Raw genomic sequence first — 17059 nt, forward strand, 5'->3', positions numbered from 1 at the left:
ACTTCATGAAAAATTATCCCTTATTCAGCATAGAACATAAGGAGGCCGTATAACATAATAGTTAAAATACAGAATTAGAAACCAGACTGATTTGGATTCAAATTTTGGTTCTACTACAAAGCTGTATGTTCTCATAGGACAAGTTACATAATCTCTCTAAGGCTGAATTTACCCATCTTTGTAATTCTCTCCTGTAGCTAGCTCTTACTTTTCTCCATACTAAACATTTTCAGCTAACTTGTAAGTAAAATAAATATTCAAAGAAATTTATTTGAAGGTAACTGTGAAGGATGTGATTTTTTCTCATGCTTTTTTATATACCCCTTCTCTAAGTTTATAAAGGTAAAATAAGACTTTTATCAAATATTTCAAAACAACAGAAATATATAACATAAGAAGAATAAGTTCTGTTTGGGGTTCTGCACTCAGTTTCCCTAAAATAACCACATGTCCAGTGAATGGTGAAAGACAACTTCTATTGCCCTCAATATCTAGTTATGGATCAATTAATTAATTAATGCTAGTAATGTATATTCTCAATATTATTTTCAGCTTTGAAATTAATCTAAAAATAAATCACTTATTAATTTTGAAGCACAAAGCATAAACTGATAAAGAATAAAGTGATTTGAAATTATTTTATCAAGTCATCAAAAAATTAAGACCAGGAGTAAAGTTCTGGACCAATTATTTTGGTACGTAGAAATGAGAGGGGGAAGATTATCATTCTGATTGAGAATAAGCACTCATTATTTGCAGTTAATCAACAATACTTTTATACTCTGGGTTGTATACCTTAGGAAACTTGGGTTTAATAACTAACTTCTTATTGTTTTCCAATTCCTTAATTTTATAGTTCCCACTCTCACCTAATTCTCTGATTCCACATTTATGAGCCAGTTAATAATTTATCCATAAAAATCAAAACATTCTTAAACTTTTAACATCTAAGAAGAACCAACCCAAGATCAAAACTTCTTTCTTTAAGCAGAGCATCATTCTTTATACTTCAATTGAAAAGAACTTAAATGATCACATAAAATAAAAAGTTAACAGAATTTGAATGACTTTTTTTTTTTTTTTAATTCAGTTTTATTGAAATATATTCATAAACCATACAGTCATCCATGGTATACAATCAACTGTTCACAGTATGATCATATAGTTATGCGTTCATCACCACAATCTATTTCTGAACATTTTCCTTACATCAGAAAGAATCAGAATAAGAATAAAAAATAAAAGTGAAAAGAGAATACCCAAACCATCCCCCCATCCCACCCTATTTGTCATTTAGTTTTTACTCCCATTTTTCTACTGATTTTTTTTTCAATTTTTTAACTTTGTTTATCAAAAAATTAAAAACAAACAGGCAAACAACAACCAAAAAAACCCCACAACATTTCAAACAAAGCAATGGATTAAGGAAAACAAATAACCTAAAATAACTACTTTGCTTCCAATATGTTCCTACCATACCCCAAGAAAATTAATAAACCATGTCCAAACAGAGGAGTAAGAAAAACAAATAATCTAAAATAACTACATTGCTTCCAACATGTTCCTACCATACCCCAAGAAAATTAACAACCCCTAAGAAAACAAAGGAATAAGAGAAAAAAAAAACCTAAAATAACTCTATTGCTTCCAACATGATCTTACTATATCCAAGAAAGTTTACAAACCATAATCATTCCTGAGCATTGAATGACTTTTAAACGGAGCAGGTCTTTTGGAAAAGGACTCAAATAAGAAAACAATTTCAATGTAAGGAAGTGAAAGGAATTTATTTATTTACATTCAGGTAATTCATGGGTTGCTTCATGTAAAGGATCAGGAGAATAAAAGCTTAAAAATTCCTTAGCAGAGTCAACACAAATCCAAGTAACTATGTACATTTTATGTGTTTAAAAAATCATTTTGACTCCACGAATGCATGTGGTTATATTCCTCCCCTCTCTATGGTCAACTCACCTAACACTAAAGAATTCTAGGGCAATAAGGAGAGGCTAGCTGCTGCGTGCCCTAGGGTGGGGGTGTTTTGTTAATAAGTGCAGCACTGTTATTTCCTTACTAAGACTTCTGATCATAAGGTGGAATGTGAACATCTGATGTGACATGACCTAGTTTTTCCAAAGAGAAATTTGATACTCATTACATTTAAGACCTTCATTATTTAATTTTTTTTTCTTTACAATTTAAAACCTGAATTCATCTATAGCAGTATCTATTTACAATGTCTTTATTATTCAAATAGAAGATTTGTAGATGGTTTACCTGACATCCTTCTCAAGTTGTGTAATACATTCTTTCAGTGAATCAATTGTAGAATCTCTCTGACGCACTGATTCAATGAGATATCTGTAAGGCTGCTGTGCTTGGTTTAACAACGAATTGGCCCTGTCAAGCTAAAGAAAAACAGATTTCATTAACATCTAGAAAGTTTTACAACAAACTAAAATCATTCCAAATGCTCCAGCACAAAGAATATCAACTCCCCCTAGTATGAACTATTCTTGAAAAGCTTTTCCTGTGTAAATCTGACAGTTTTAAAAATGATTGGTTAATACAGATATTCTTTACAATAAAAGATTATGTAAACAGGAAGAAAAAATTTTAAATATAATATTAATAGTTATCAACTTTGGATGTGGGACACCTACATTTTCTTAGTATTTACTGGTCAGGGAAGCTATGTGGCATAACTCTAATGAAAATTCATTAGCTAAAAATGAAAATCTTTCAAGTTTTATTCCCAGTTAAAATAACATTAAAAATATTTTTAACAAATCATTCACAATCACATTATAATTTAGTAGTTTTCAAATCTTCATCTTTTTCTTTCAGCTTTTATAAGCATAATTTATATATCTGAGTTGCCCTGCAAATAATTTTGTATTATGCTTTTTCCTTAATCTTATATCATAGTCATTTTTCCAGGTTGTTGTAGTACTTGATTTTATATTTTTAGGGGATAAAAACAGTCTAATATGCTAACATGCGATAATTTAATGGCATGCCTTATAGTCACTGATATTTAGGATACCAATTTTTGACCAATATAAGTAATGATACAACAAAATATTTTCTTTATGCTAAATTTTTCAGAACACAAGATGCACTAGGTTAAGGGGTATGACTATTTAATGATCCTGACACATAATATTAAAGTTCTTTCCGAAAGGAATTAATCAATTTATAGTCCTATGATTAATATGATTATACCCACTCAGCCTTAGTTTTGGTTCTCATTTTCTCAGGCAAACGTAAAGTATGTCACTATAAGAATAAATACAGCACTGTCAGTACCAGCAGGCCCCTACTTTGATACATAAGTTGTTGAAAAACATATTCTAAAGTTGGATATACAAAAACTAAACAAATCACAAAAAAAATTGTTGAATATTTATTATAAGCGTGACGGGATGGGAGGGGGGATATTTTATTCCAGAGGCAAAAATATTATAAAATTCTCAACAACTCTATGACCTTAGACATTCTTTGATGATAATTTTCTAGCCTTTTACATTTATTTATTTTCTCTTTCCTTCATAAATGCTAACAAGTTCAACTGAAGCTAAAGATTTGCTGTTTTTCTGGAACAAGATATGATTTATAAAAAAATACATTTGATTATTTTATTAGAGAAGTTGTAGGTTTACAGAAAAATCATGCATAAAATACAGAGTTCCCATATACTACCCTATTATTAACACCTTGTATTAGTGTGGTACATTTGTTACAATTAATAAAAGGACATTTTAATAATAGTACTATTAACTACAGTCCATTGTTTACGATAGAGTTCACTGTTTTTGTTGTACAGTCCTATGTTTTTTTAAAAAGTTTTTATTCTAGTAACATATATATAACCTAAACTTTCCCCTCTTAACCTCATTCACACATATAATTCATGCTGTTAATTACATTCACAATGTTGTGCTACCATCACAATTCACTAGAAAACTTTACAAATCAACCCAAAGAGAAACTCTGTACAATTTAAGCATTAATTCCTCATTCTGTACCCCCATCTCCTGGTAACATATATTCTAGATTCTGACCCTATGAGTTTGCTTATTCTAATTATTTCATATCAGTGAGATCATACATTATTTGTCCTTTTGTATTTGGCTTATTTCATTCAATATGATGTCTTCAAGGTTCACCCATGTTGTTCCATGTATCAGAACTTCATTCCTTTTTATGGCTGCATAATATTCCATTGTATGTATATACCACATTTTATTTATCCATTCATCAGTTGACAGACACTTGGGTTGCTTCCATCTTTTGGCAACTGTGAATAATGCTAGGATGAACATTGGTGTTCAAATATCTGTCTGAGTCCCTGCTTTCAAATCTACCTATAAGTGGGATTGCCGGGCCATATGGTAATTCTATACTTAACTTTCTGAGGAACCACCAAACTATTTTCCACAGTAGCTGCACCATTTTACATTACCATCAACAAAGAATGCATGTTCCTATTTTTCATCCTCACCAACACTTGTAATTTGTTGTTGTTGTTTTTTAATAGCAGCCATTCTATTGGGTATGAAATGGTATCTCACTGTGGTTTTGATTTGTATTTCCCTAATAGCTAGTGACGTTGAGCATCTTTTCATGTGCTTTTTGGCCTTTGTACATCTTCTTTGGAGAAATGTATATTCAAGTCTTTTGCCCCAATTTTCTAATTTTGTTGTTGTTGTTGTTGTTGTTGAGTTGTAATATTTCTTTACATATTCTGGATATTAAACCTTTATTAGATGTATGATTGCCAAATATTTTCCAAATATTTTCTCCCATTCTGTAGATTGTTTTTTCACTTCCTTGATAATGTCTTTTGACATACAAAAGTTTTAATTTTGATGAAGTCCCATTTATCTTTTGTTGTTCATGCTTTTGATGTTATATCTAAGAACATATTGCCAAATCCAAGGCTATGAAGGTTTTCCCCTGTTTTCTTCTAAGGTTTTGATAGTTTTAGCTCTTATTGTTCAGGTTGTTGGTCCATTTTGAATTAATTTCTGTGTATGGTGTGAGGTAGGGGCCCAACTTCATTATTTCACATTGGATTTATATTTTTTTCTCTAACAAATTACATTTATGAGATCAATATACTTCTTTTTAAAAATTAAGACCTAAACTTATCATTTATTTTAGCACTTCTTTTTTGGTTTTCCACTCATTTTAATAAAATAATGAGAGTAAGATGCAATTAAACATAATCTCAGATAAAATAGACTTCAAATGCAGGGATGTTTTGAGAGACAAAGAAGGCCACTACATACTAATAAAAGGGGCAATTCAGCAAGAAGAAATAACAATCGTAAATGTCTATGCACCCAATCAAGGTGCCACAAAATACATGAGAGAAACTTTGGCAAAACTAAAGGAAGCAATTGATGTTTCCACAATAATTGTGGGAGACTTCAACACATCACTCTCTCCTATAGATAGATCAACCAGACAGAAGACCAATAAGGAAATTGAAAACCTAAACAATCTGATAAATGAATTAGATTTAACAGACATCTACAGGACATTACATCCCAAATCAACAGGATACACATACTTTTCTAGTGCTCACGGAACTTTCTCCAGAATAGATCATATGCTGGGACATAAAACAAGCCTCAATAAATTTAAAAAGATTGAAATTATTCAAAGCACATTCTCTGACCACAATGGAATACAATTAGAAGTCAATAACCATCAGAGACTTAGAAAATTCACAAATACCTGGAGGTTAAACAACACACTCCTAAACAATCAGTGGGTTAAAGAAGAAATAGCAAGAGAAATTGCTAAATATATAGAAACGAATGAAAATGAGAACACAACATACCAAAACCTATGGGATGCAGCAAAAGCAGTGCTAAGGGGGAAATTTATAGCACTAAATGCATATATTAAAAAGGAAGAAAGAGCCAAAATCAAAGAACTAATGGATCAACTGAAGAAGCTAGAAAATGAACAGCAAACCAATCCTAAACCAAGTACAAGAAAAGAAATAACAAGGATTAAAGCAGAAATAAATGACATAGAGAACAAAAAAACAATAGAAAGGATAAATATCACCAAAAGTTGGTTCTTTGAGAAGATCAACAAGATTGACAAGCCCCTAGCTAGACTGACAAAATCAAAAAGAGAGAAGACCCATATAAACAAAATAATGAATGAAAAAGGTGACATAACTGCAGATCCTGAAGAAATTAAAAAAAATTATAAGAGGATATTATGAACAACTGTATGGCAACAAACTGGATAATGTAGAAGAAATGGACAATTTCCTGGAAACATATGAACAACCTAGACTGACCAGAGAAGAAATAGAAGACCTCAACCAACCCATCACAAGCAAAGAGATCCAATCAGTCATCAAAAATCTTCCCACAAATAAATGCCCAGGGCCAGATGGCTTCACAGGGGAATTCTACCAAACTTTCCAGAAAGAACTGACACCAATCTTACTCAAACTCTTTCAAAACATTGAAAAAAAATGGAACACTACCTAATTCATTTTATGAAGCTAACATCAATCTAATACCAAAACCAGGCAAAGATGCTACAAAAAAGGAAAACTACCGGCCAATCTCCCTAATGAATATAGATGCAAAAATCCTCAACAAAATACTTGCAAATCGAATCCAAAGACACATTAAAAAAATCATACACCATGACCAAGTGGGATTCATTCCAGGCATGCAAGGATGGTTCAACATAAGAAAAACAATCAATGTATTACAACACATTAAAAACTCGAAAGGGAAAAATCAATTGATCATCTCAATAGATGCTGAAAAAGCATTTGACAAAATCCAACATCCGTTTTTGATAAAAACACTTCAAAAGGTAGGAATTGAAGGAAACTTCCTCAACATGATAAAGAGTATATATGAAAAACCCACAGCCAGCATAGTACTCAATGGTGAGAGACTGAAAGCCTTCCCTCTAAGATCAGGAACAAGACAAGGATGCCCACTGTCACCACTGTTATTCAACATTGTGCTGGAAGTGCTAGCCAGGGCAATCCGGCAAGACAAAGAAATAAAAGGCATCCAAATTGGAAAAGAAGAAGTAAAACTGTCATTATTTGCAGATGATATGATCTTATATCTAGAAAACCCTGAGAAATCAACGATACACCTACTAGAGCTAATAAACAAATTTAGCAAAGTAGCGGGATACAAGATTAATGCACATAAGTCAGTAATGTTTCTATATGCTAGAAATGAACAAACTGAAGAGACACTCAAGAAAAAGATACCATTTTCAATAGCAACTAAAAAAATCAAGTACCTAGGAATCAACTTAACCAAAGATGTAAAAGACCTATACAAAGAAAACTACATAACTCTACTAAAAGAAATAGAAGGGGACCTTAAAAGATGGAAAAATATTCCATGTTCATGGATAGGAAGGCTAAATGTCATTAAGATGTCAATTTTACCCAAACTCATCTACAGATTCAATGCAATCCCAATCAAAATTCCAACAACCTACTTTGCAGACTTGGAAAAGCTAGTTATCAAATTTATTTGGAAAGGGAAGATGCCTCGAATTGCTAAAGACACTTTAAAAAAGAAAAACGAAGTGGGAGGACTTACACTCCCTGACTTTGAAGCTTATTATAAAGCCACAGTTGCCAAAACAGCATGGTACTGGCACAAAGATAGACATATAGATCAATGGAATCGAATTGAGAATTCAGAGATAGACCCTCAGATCTATGGCCGACTGATCTTTGATAAGGCCCCCAAAGTCACCGAACTGAGCCATAATGGTCTTTTCAACAAATGGGGCTGGGAGAGTTGGATATCCATATCCAAAGAATGAAAGAGGACCCCTACCCTCACCCCCTACACAAAAATTAACTGAAAATGGACCAAAGATCTCAATATAAAAGAAAGTACCATTAAACTCCTAGAAGATAATGTAGGAAAACATCTTCAAGACCTTGTATTAGGAGGCCACTTCCTAGACTTTACACCCCAAAGCACAAGCAACAAAAGAGAAAATAGATAAATGGGAACTCCTCAAGCTTAGAAGTTTCTGCACCTCAAAGGAATTTCTCAAAAAGGTAAAGAGGCAGCCAACTCAATGGGAAAAAATTTTTGGAAACCATGTATCTGACAAAAGACTGATATCTTGCATATACAAAGAAATCCTACAACTCAATGACAATAGTACAGACAGCCCAATTATAAAATGGGCAAAAGATATGAAAAGACAGTTCTCTGAAGAGGAAATACAAATGGCCAAGAAACACATGAAAAAATGTTCAGCTTCACTAGCTATTAGAGAGATGCAAATTAAGACCACAATGAGATACCATCTAACACCGGTTAGAATGGCTGCCATTAAACAAACAGGAAACTACAAATGCTGGAGGGGATGTGGAGAAATTGGAACTCTTATTCATTGTTGGTGGGACTGTATAATGGTTCAGCCACTCTGGAAGTCAGTCTGGCAGTTCCTTAGAAAACTAGAGATAGAGCTACCATTCGATCCAGCGATTGCACTTCTCGGGATATACCCGGAAGATCGGAAAGCAGTGACACGAACAGATATCTGCACGCCAATGTTCATAGCAGCATTATTCACAATTGCCAAGAGATGGAAACAACCCAAATGTCCATCAACAGATGAGTGGACAAATAAAATGTGGTATATACACACGATGGAATACTACGCGGCAGTAAGAAGGAACGATCTGGTGAAACATATGACAACATGGATGAACCTTGAAGACATAATGCTGAGCGAAATAAGCCAGGCACAAAAAGAGAAATATTATATGCTACCACTAATGTGAACTTTGAAAAATGTAAAACAAATGGTTTAAAATGTAGAATGTAGGGGATCTAGCAGTAGAGAGCAATTAAGGAAGGGGGAACAATAATCCAAGAAGAACAGATAAGCTATTTAACGTTCTGGGGATGCCCAGAAATGACTATGGTCTGTTAATTTCTGATGGATGTAGTAGGAAGAAGTTCACTGAAATGTTGCTATAGTATGTAACTTTCTTGGGGTAAAGTAGGAACATGTTGGAAGTTAAGCAGTTATCTTAGGTTAGTTGTCTTTTTCTTACTCCCTTGCTATGGTCTCTTTGAAATGTTCTTTTATTGTATGTTTGTTTTCTTTTTAACTTTTTTTTTCATACAGTTGATTTGAAAAAAGAAGGGAAAGTTAAAAAAAAAAAAAAGAAAAAAGACAAACAAGGAAAAAAAAAAAAAAAAAACAACAACGATGTAGTGCCCCCTTGAGGAGCCTGTGGAGAATGCAGGGGTATTGGCCTACCCCACCTCGATGGTTGCTAACATGACCACAGACATAGGGGACTGGTGGTTTGATGGGTTGAGCCCTCTACCATAAGTTTCACCCTTGGGAAGACGGTTGCTGCAAAGGAGAGGCTAGGCCTCCCTGTATTTGTGCCTAAGAGTCTCCTCCTGAATGCCTCTTTGTTGCTCAGATGTGGCCCTCTCTCTCTGGCTAAGCCAACTTGAAAGGTGAAATCACTGCCCTCCCCCCTACGTGGGATCAGACACCCAGGGAAGTGAATCTCCCTGGCAACGTGGAATATGACTCCCGGGGAGGAATGTAGACCCGGCATCGTGGGATGGAGAACATCTTCTTGACCAAAAGGGGGATGTGAAAGGAAATGAAATAAGCTTCAGTGGCAGAGAGATTCCAAAACGAGCCGAGAGATCACTCTGGTGGGCACTCTTACGCACACTTTAGACAACCTTTTTTAGGTTCTAAAGAATTGGGGTAGCTGGTGGTGGATACCTGAAACTATTAAACTACAACCCAGAACCCATGAATCTCGAAGACAGTTGTATAAAAATGTAGCTTATGAGGGGTGACAGTGGGATTGGGAATGCCATAAGGACCAAACTCCACTTTGTCTAGTTTATGGATCGATGTGTAGAAAAGTAGGGGAAGCAAACAAACAGACAAAGGTACCTAGTGTTCTTTTTTACTTCAATTGCTCTTTTTCACTCTAATTATTATTCTTGTTATTTTTGTGTGTGTGCTAATGAAGGGGTCAGGGATTGATTTAGGTGATGAATGTACAACTATGTAATGGTACTGTAAACAATCGTAAGTACAATTTGTTTTGTATGACTGCGTGGTATGTGAATATATCTCAATAAAATGATTATTAAAAAAAAAAAAAAAAAAAGAAATAATTATGAATGGGCGCAAAGAATTACAAAGAAAATTCATCATAGCAGTGTGTATTACATAGAAATACTGAAAATAACCAAAATGTACAACCACAGGGGACTGGTTAAATAAAGGATGGCATCTTCGTAAGTGGAAGATCCTTCCTAATATTCTTTATTCTGCACACTCTTTCCTTCTTGGTGTTTAACACATGCTGTTATACATTTATCTGGTTTGTTTGTTTTTTTTGTGTGTTTTTTTTTTTTGCCTGTGTATTTTTTCTCTCTCTCTCTCCCCCTCTCAAAAAGCAGGGAATATATTTGGAATATATTTGCTTTGTTCACCCCTTAATGTCTAATGCCTAGTAGAGTGGCTGGGACGCCACAGATGGCTAATAAACATTTGATGAACGAAAAAAAAAAAAAAAAAAAGATGCAATTAAACATTAAAATAATTTTACAATAAATTTGTGTTTATAAAGACAGAAACAGTACTTAAACTGGATTTTTGGTTGGCAGTTATACCATTGTGAAATAGTTTAAAATGCCCCTTTGTCAGCTAATATATATATATTATATATATATTATTTATATATATAATAAATATTTATTTATTATTTATTTATGAATGTCAGAATTTTATGTCAAAAATGAAAACTTCAGGCTGTCAATGTGTATGGCACAAAAGTATGAGCTGTCTGAAAGCAAAATATTGCAAAACCCATAGATCATCAGAACAGGCAGTTCTTCCTTTGCACAGCTCCAACAGGAACAAATTTCAGGTAATCAAGTTCAGTTAAATTACACAGTTCTCCAATAAGATTCAAATTTCAGTTACTACAGTATATTGACTGTGAAGTAATTGCAAAAAGCACAAACTTGGCTGTTAGCTCTACAGTCTATAAATCAAAACAGATGCAGAAGATGATTAGTGACTGATAACAACACTTCTTTCAGTCTGTAGATAATTGGTCATTTTGTGTCTGTTATTGGGCTCACATAACAACAGCAAAATGTGTAGCTGGGTTACTTTCTTGCCTCCAGTGATAAAAACAGGTGACAGTTTACAAAAACGGATAACTGAAAGAGGGAATTAGCCAACAAAAATAAAAATGCAGCAAATAAATGCACAATGATAATGCAGGAAGTAAAATTCAAATAGAACATAAATGGGGTTATTAAAAAATATTTGGGATTGTTGACACTGCTGCCATTCAGGAGACTCTAGATGTGTAGCCAGAGAAACTTAATGAAGGTAAACTTTTCAACATAAATGAGGAAAGTAGCTGTGATGAAAAAGGAGATGACCTTGAGGAAGTGACCTGGCAAAAAATGCACCCTAAAGGAACTCTTGGAGACATTTCATGATATTGAAAATGCAAAGGATAAAATATTGAGGGCTGACCCAAACTTAGAAAGAAGCATGACAATTCACGAAGGCATAGAAAAGATACTTACTCTGAATCATAAGTCACACGATGAGAAGGCAAGTACTGTGCAAATAACTCTTGATAAGATTTTTAGAAAGAAATAAAATCCTTTAATTTTTAATGTTTCTAATATTTTAAATTACAGTATATTAAATAAGGATAGTTTTACTATTTTTTTCACGTTTTCTATACACCTATAAATGGCAGTAGCAGAGTTCTTAGTGTTTTGAAAAACTTCTTAAAGGTTTTGGAACAATCCTAATTTTTCCTAGCTGAAGCACAGTCCTAGCTTGCAGAGTACTTTTTATGGTTCTGTACTACTGTGCACAGTGAGGAAAGCCTGTGCTTGTACTTCAGATGCCAGCCATGGCCTATGAGAAAGAAGTAGTCTCATGTGAAGATGTGATCCTGTCTCCCTTCAGGCCTTTTGATACAGCTGATGGACAAAGAATGGGCGCCCCTTGGAGAATTCAATTCAGAGGTATGCCAGGGACTTAAAACCTACAACCCTATTCAAAGAAATTATTTGGTGCAATCAGATTCCCTTTTTTTGGAATTTAAATTGAAAAACATGTACAGAACAATCAGTCCTAACATTGGTAGGTAAAGAAATGCTAAGTACAAATTAAAAAATAGAATATATATTATTTTCATATAATAGATTGTGTCAGATATTATTTCAATATTTGTTCTGTTTAAGGCACTTTGGAGCAAGGTTCCAGAGGAGGTGGGTGTAGGGGGCTAGTCTTGGAAAGGATATATAACTCTTCCTCTAAGAATTGTACATGAGTACAATGACATATGAAGATAGATATAAAACTCTGGAAGTAATGGGGAGTTGCACTATGGAAGCCATATATATATATATATATTTTGTGTGTGTGTGTATGTGTGTGTGTGTGTGTGTGTGTGTGTGTGTGAAATAGGAGGCAAAATCATCTGCTGAAGCACAGATATGAAGAAAACAAATGTTTGGAATGCCTTTCATGAAAAATAAGAAAGCAAGCTTAGGAGGTAGAAGTAAAAAGATTGCTGAGCTGTGTTAAGAGAACAGTTGAGATTGGAAATCATAAATGTGCAATAATGCCAAGCAACATGGGTAAACAATTTCACAAGTATTGATTAGGAGCTGAAGGAGAACAGTAGGATGGGTATACTGGAAGGCAGATGGCAGAAAAAAAACAAAGGGCAGTGGTGAGAACATTGTTAAAATGATCAACCATAAGGTCCAGGTGAGTAAAGCGGAAAGTGAAGCCAAGAGTGGGCTGACCAACTGTGAGAGAACTGTATCCTTGCAGTTAGAGGTCTAGTTTGTAAAAGTTGTTTAAATTATTAATTTAAATGACATAACAAAATTTTCTCATGGTTATAGCAAGCATATTCCAGGAAAAAAATTCCTCAAAGAAAAAGAAATGAATAGTGAAAGAAAAGAAGACTTCTTTTTTAGACACAATTCAGTACAGTGAAAAAAGAGCCATAAAGAAAAAAATACCATGAATATTTTCTATAGTTTGGGTTTTAGTGTCCTTTTTCCTTGCTTTTGTAATCATTCCTTAAAATCTATTACAATGTCACTAGAATCTTATTATTCTACTAAGTTACTTCATGATCATTCAAATACGCAGGTGGACAAAAATAAAACTAAGTTCTACTTACCTGTATAACCAGTTTTGCTAGTCAATTAAATCAAACAATTGCCTTGTCTTTGTTTTCACAGAACTGACCCTAGATGAATGAACTGAACTGACAAGTTACTTTGTGTTTCAAAGTGCAGAATACTCCCTGTGTGTGTGTGTGTGGGGTGTGTGTGTGTGTGTGTGTGTGTGTGTGTGTATGTGGGGATAGGGATGAGGGTGGTAGGGAAGGACTAAGAGCATTTACAAGTTGTAGTTAATTGAGGTCTAGAATGAACTATGTTTAAAAATTATCAGATCTAATTTCAATTGTATAAGACAGCAGTCATGAGTCATTTATTTTAGTTCATTTTTTTTCATAACAGAGATTTTATATATATATTAAATCTTAATTAAGGGTTGAAGCCTTACTTTCAAAAAATATCTTTAATATATAACCTATAACTTCCTTCCTCCTTGGGTAATGAAAACTACTACAGTGCTGTCAATTTTAACATATATTTCATTATAAACTTATTTGTAGACTTCTCAAACCCAAAAATCTATTACTATTCCTCAGGGGAAAAACACACACACCTCTCAATGAACTGCAATGCTAATATCTTCTATTTCTGAAATAAGCAAATGTAATTCAACTGAATTTAATTTCTACAATATGGTTTAAAAGGCTTTCTGTAACTTTAACAATCAGTATTAAAAAGTTTCACAATCACTCACTTTGCCTATCAGTAATCTTTTCCTCATAGGAAAGCCTTAGTAATTAGTGACTCAGGAATCATATACGTAATAAATGACTCATGACTAAATACGTGACACAACATTTTATAGAATTGTTATTCCTCCTTTGTTTCCATAAACTGTACAAATGATTCAGAGAAAAGCAACACCTGATTAAAACAAAATTATATACCTTCATTAAATTACCAATTTATTCTTGAATGATAAAAAATACATGCGTTCTCTTAAAATTTTAAAAACATATAAAGCTGACTACATTTTGTTGTGTGTTTTTCCTAAATGGGGAAATTTATTTAACTGATACAATTCACTCAATTCAGATGCCAGCCTTAGCACTGGAGCGGCATCCTGGAGAAACTGTTGTGCCAGGTATTACTGGATTGCTGGATTGCAGAGAGGTCCAGAGGGTCTAGAAGAGTGGCTGGGACAGACTGAATTAAGGTGGTGGAATGACACTTGGAGGTTTGGGGCAGCAGCTATTTACCAACATTTTTGCAAGCATTTTAGAATTTTAAGAACCAGAACCCAATGTATGCTAGTTGATTATGAGCCCTGCTTCTGGTCCTGAGATTCTCAAAGTATGGTCCAGGTAATAAGGAAAAATTCATGACAGCAGGATGTTAAAATATTTGAGAGTGATCAGCATGGAAGTGATGGCTCAAGTATCTGAGTACTTAGGACTATAAAGCAGTAGTTTTTCAAAGTGTGACCCTACTTTTTATTAGAGTCACTAGGAGAGCTTCTCAAAAACGAAGATTCCTGGGTTTCATTCCAGAGCTATTTATCTTACAATCTCCAAAGGTAGGGTCTAGAAATCTACATTTTAAACAAGAACCTTAGGTGATTCTTATAATTATTTACATTTGAGAATCACTGCTAAGGTGTAAGAACAAAGCAGAGGGCAGATAGGGGAGGGACACTTACACTTAAGGTTAGAAGACAACGAAGTCAATTAAGAAGTCTAAAGGGCCACTGGAGTTACAGTACAATAGCCAGAGAGAATAGTGTCATGAAGCAAAGAGAGGACTATCTACAATGTTATATCATAGATAGATCACGTAGGACAGGGAATGAGAAGAGACCACACTGATAATCAGGAGGTCACTACTGACCAGTGGGGAAGCTGATGGGGAAAGAGAGCAAATGGAATTATGTCCAAAGAGAGGGGTTAAATTTTGAAAGGAGAAGGGATATATGTAAATACATAAATATATTTGAGTGGGGGACCAAAGAGGGGAAAAGAGAGTAAGTGAAGATACCGAAAGAAACTCTTAGGTGAATGGGATTCATGGAAAATAAATTTAGATTACCTCACTCTAATAAGGAAAGGAGATGTGATGATGAGATACCTGATGGTTTGGGAGAGTAGCAGTGATGTGCAAGGAAAATAATGGGAAATAGGATAGATAAAGAAAAACAAACAAACTTCAAAACACTGGGCAACAGGGATGAGGGCCTGGTTGATGTCCAACAAAACGAATTTGTGATGCTTCCAAGAAGCAAAAGTAACAGATTTCCACAAGAATTTTTCAGCACATTAGCACAAAAACAAAGAATTTTCTCTCTCTTCTTCCTTTCATTTAACATTTATAGAGTAATGACCAGATTGTAAGATACTATGCTAAAGTAGGGCTTGTCAAGAAAAACATGATGGATGAATCTGGCAACAAAGCAATCTAGAGTGCTGGTGAATATATTACTCAAATGGTTGATAAGGTCCAAGGCTGGGTAGGAAGAGAAGTGAAACAAGGAGGGGCTAGACAGATTGGAAAAATGTGAAGATTTATGAGACCGAGACTTGTAATGAGGCCAAATAAACTCAGATTTAATGGGAATGAAACGACTGGGAGAGCTGGAAGGACAGGAAATTAGAGTCAGAGTACAGAATACAGAGTAGAGAATTTTCAAGTTCAAATGTTTAACATTTCTTTTGCCCTCAAAACCACCCCTGAGAAATTCATTTTAATGTGTTTCAGTTGCATAACTGCCATTGGGGGTGGTGGTAGAGATTTGCAACAGCTTATAAATGAAAAAATTAATAGGCATTCAAGAGTTATCAAGGCACAACCAGGTGGGTAAAAAGTTTAAACAATTATCTTATGTCCTGAAGTATAAACAGAATATAATTTAAAAATACAGACATTGTTATATTGTTTTTCCCTACTTCAGTAGTGGCGGCTGGCAACTGGTCTTAAGGGTAAGTGCGTGTGTGTGTGTGTGTGTGTGCATACATAATCGCTGTGTATGTATTCATATGATCTGGCATAAAATCATGCCTTAAAGAACAAATTCTAGCATATTGTCCTGGATACATGTAATTAAATTTTTTCCAAAATGAACTACCATAAAGACTTTTGGTTTAAGTTCTTGGCAAGATTAAACATAGAGCTGCAACTACAATGAAAGTTGATGTTTTGTCCATGTAACAAATTCAGCCATTCACATGGTAGATAAATATATAATTCATTACTATTAAAATAATGTTGATACTTTCTATATAATCCCATAACAAAACATCAAAAGATAAGAGAGTGAAAACAGTTAATAATAATTTATACATGTTAAGAACAATTTCTGGTACCGTGTTTCAATCATTTCATATATATCTTGCTCTGTTTCAACAGCCTCTTAACTCAATTAAAAGTCTTCTTCGTGCAACTTTACCAACACCAATTTAATCAATCCTCATATCCAGTTACATTACAATTTGTGCATCTACAAAATATTTGAGAATATTTACTTCACAAGGTGTGAAGCACCACACATAATACACACATAGGCACACACACAGACACATGGATGTGTGTCTAAATCCCAAATTTTTTAACATTAAGGTCTGCTTGCTACCTGTGTCAAGAAGTTAAAATTTTTCTCTAGAAAAGTTACTTTCCAGGTGGTAGCTTTAAGGACCAACAAACCACCAAACTGTACAGTCAACAGAAGGTAGCCGTGGTTATTGTGGTAGTTTGGAGCTGTTATGTACCCTAGAAAAGGCCATGTTCTTTTAATTCATTCTTGTGGGTGCAGACCTATTGTGGGTGGGACCTTCTGATTAGGTTGTTTCAATTGAGATGTGATCAAG

At 34.1% G+C, this 17059-nt stretch overlaps 1 protein-coding gene across 4 annotated transcripts in view; it reads right to left on the reverse strand.

Moving 5' to 3' along the window:
• The window catches only part of PIBF1 (progesterone immunomodulatory binding factor 1), a 360124-nt gene that overhangs the window by 70629 nt on the left and 272436 nt on the right, over window positions 1–17059 (reverse strand). For all 4 annotated transcript variants that reach the window (XR_005211082.1, XM_037799988.1, XM_037799987.1 and 1 more), the window contains one exon: window positions 2278–2408. Coding sequence is in view for 3 of the 4 variants with exons in the window: in XM_037799988.1 (XP_037655916.1) it covers window positions 2278–2408 (131 nt within the window). In the remaining variant the exon portion in view is untranslated. The remainder of the gene's footprint in view (window positions 1–2277; window positions 2409–17059) is intronic.

Source organism: Choloepus didactylus, chromosome 12 (assembly GCF_015220235.1).
Source record: "Choloepus didactylus isolate mChoDid1 chromosome 12, mChoDid1.pri, whole genome shotgun sequence".
NCBI classification, from domain to species: Eukaryota; Metazoa; Chordata; class Mammalia; order Pilosa; family Megalonychidae; genus Choloepus; species Choloepus didactylus.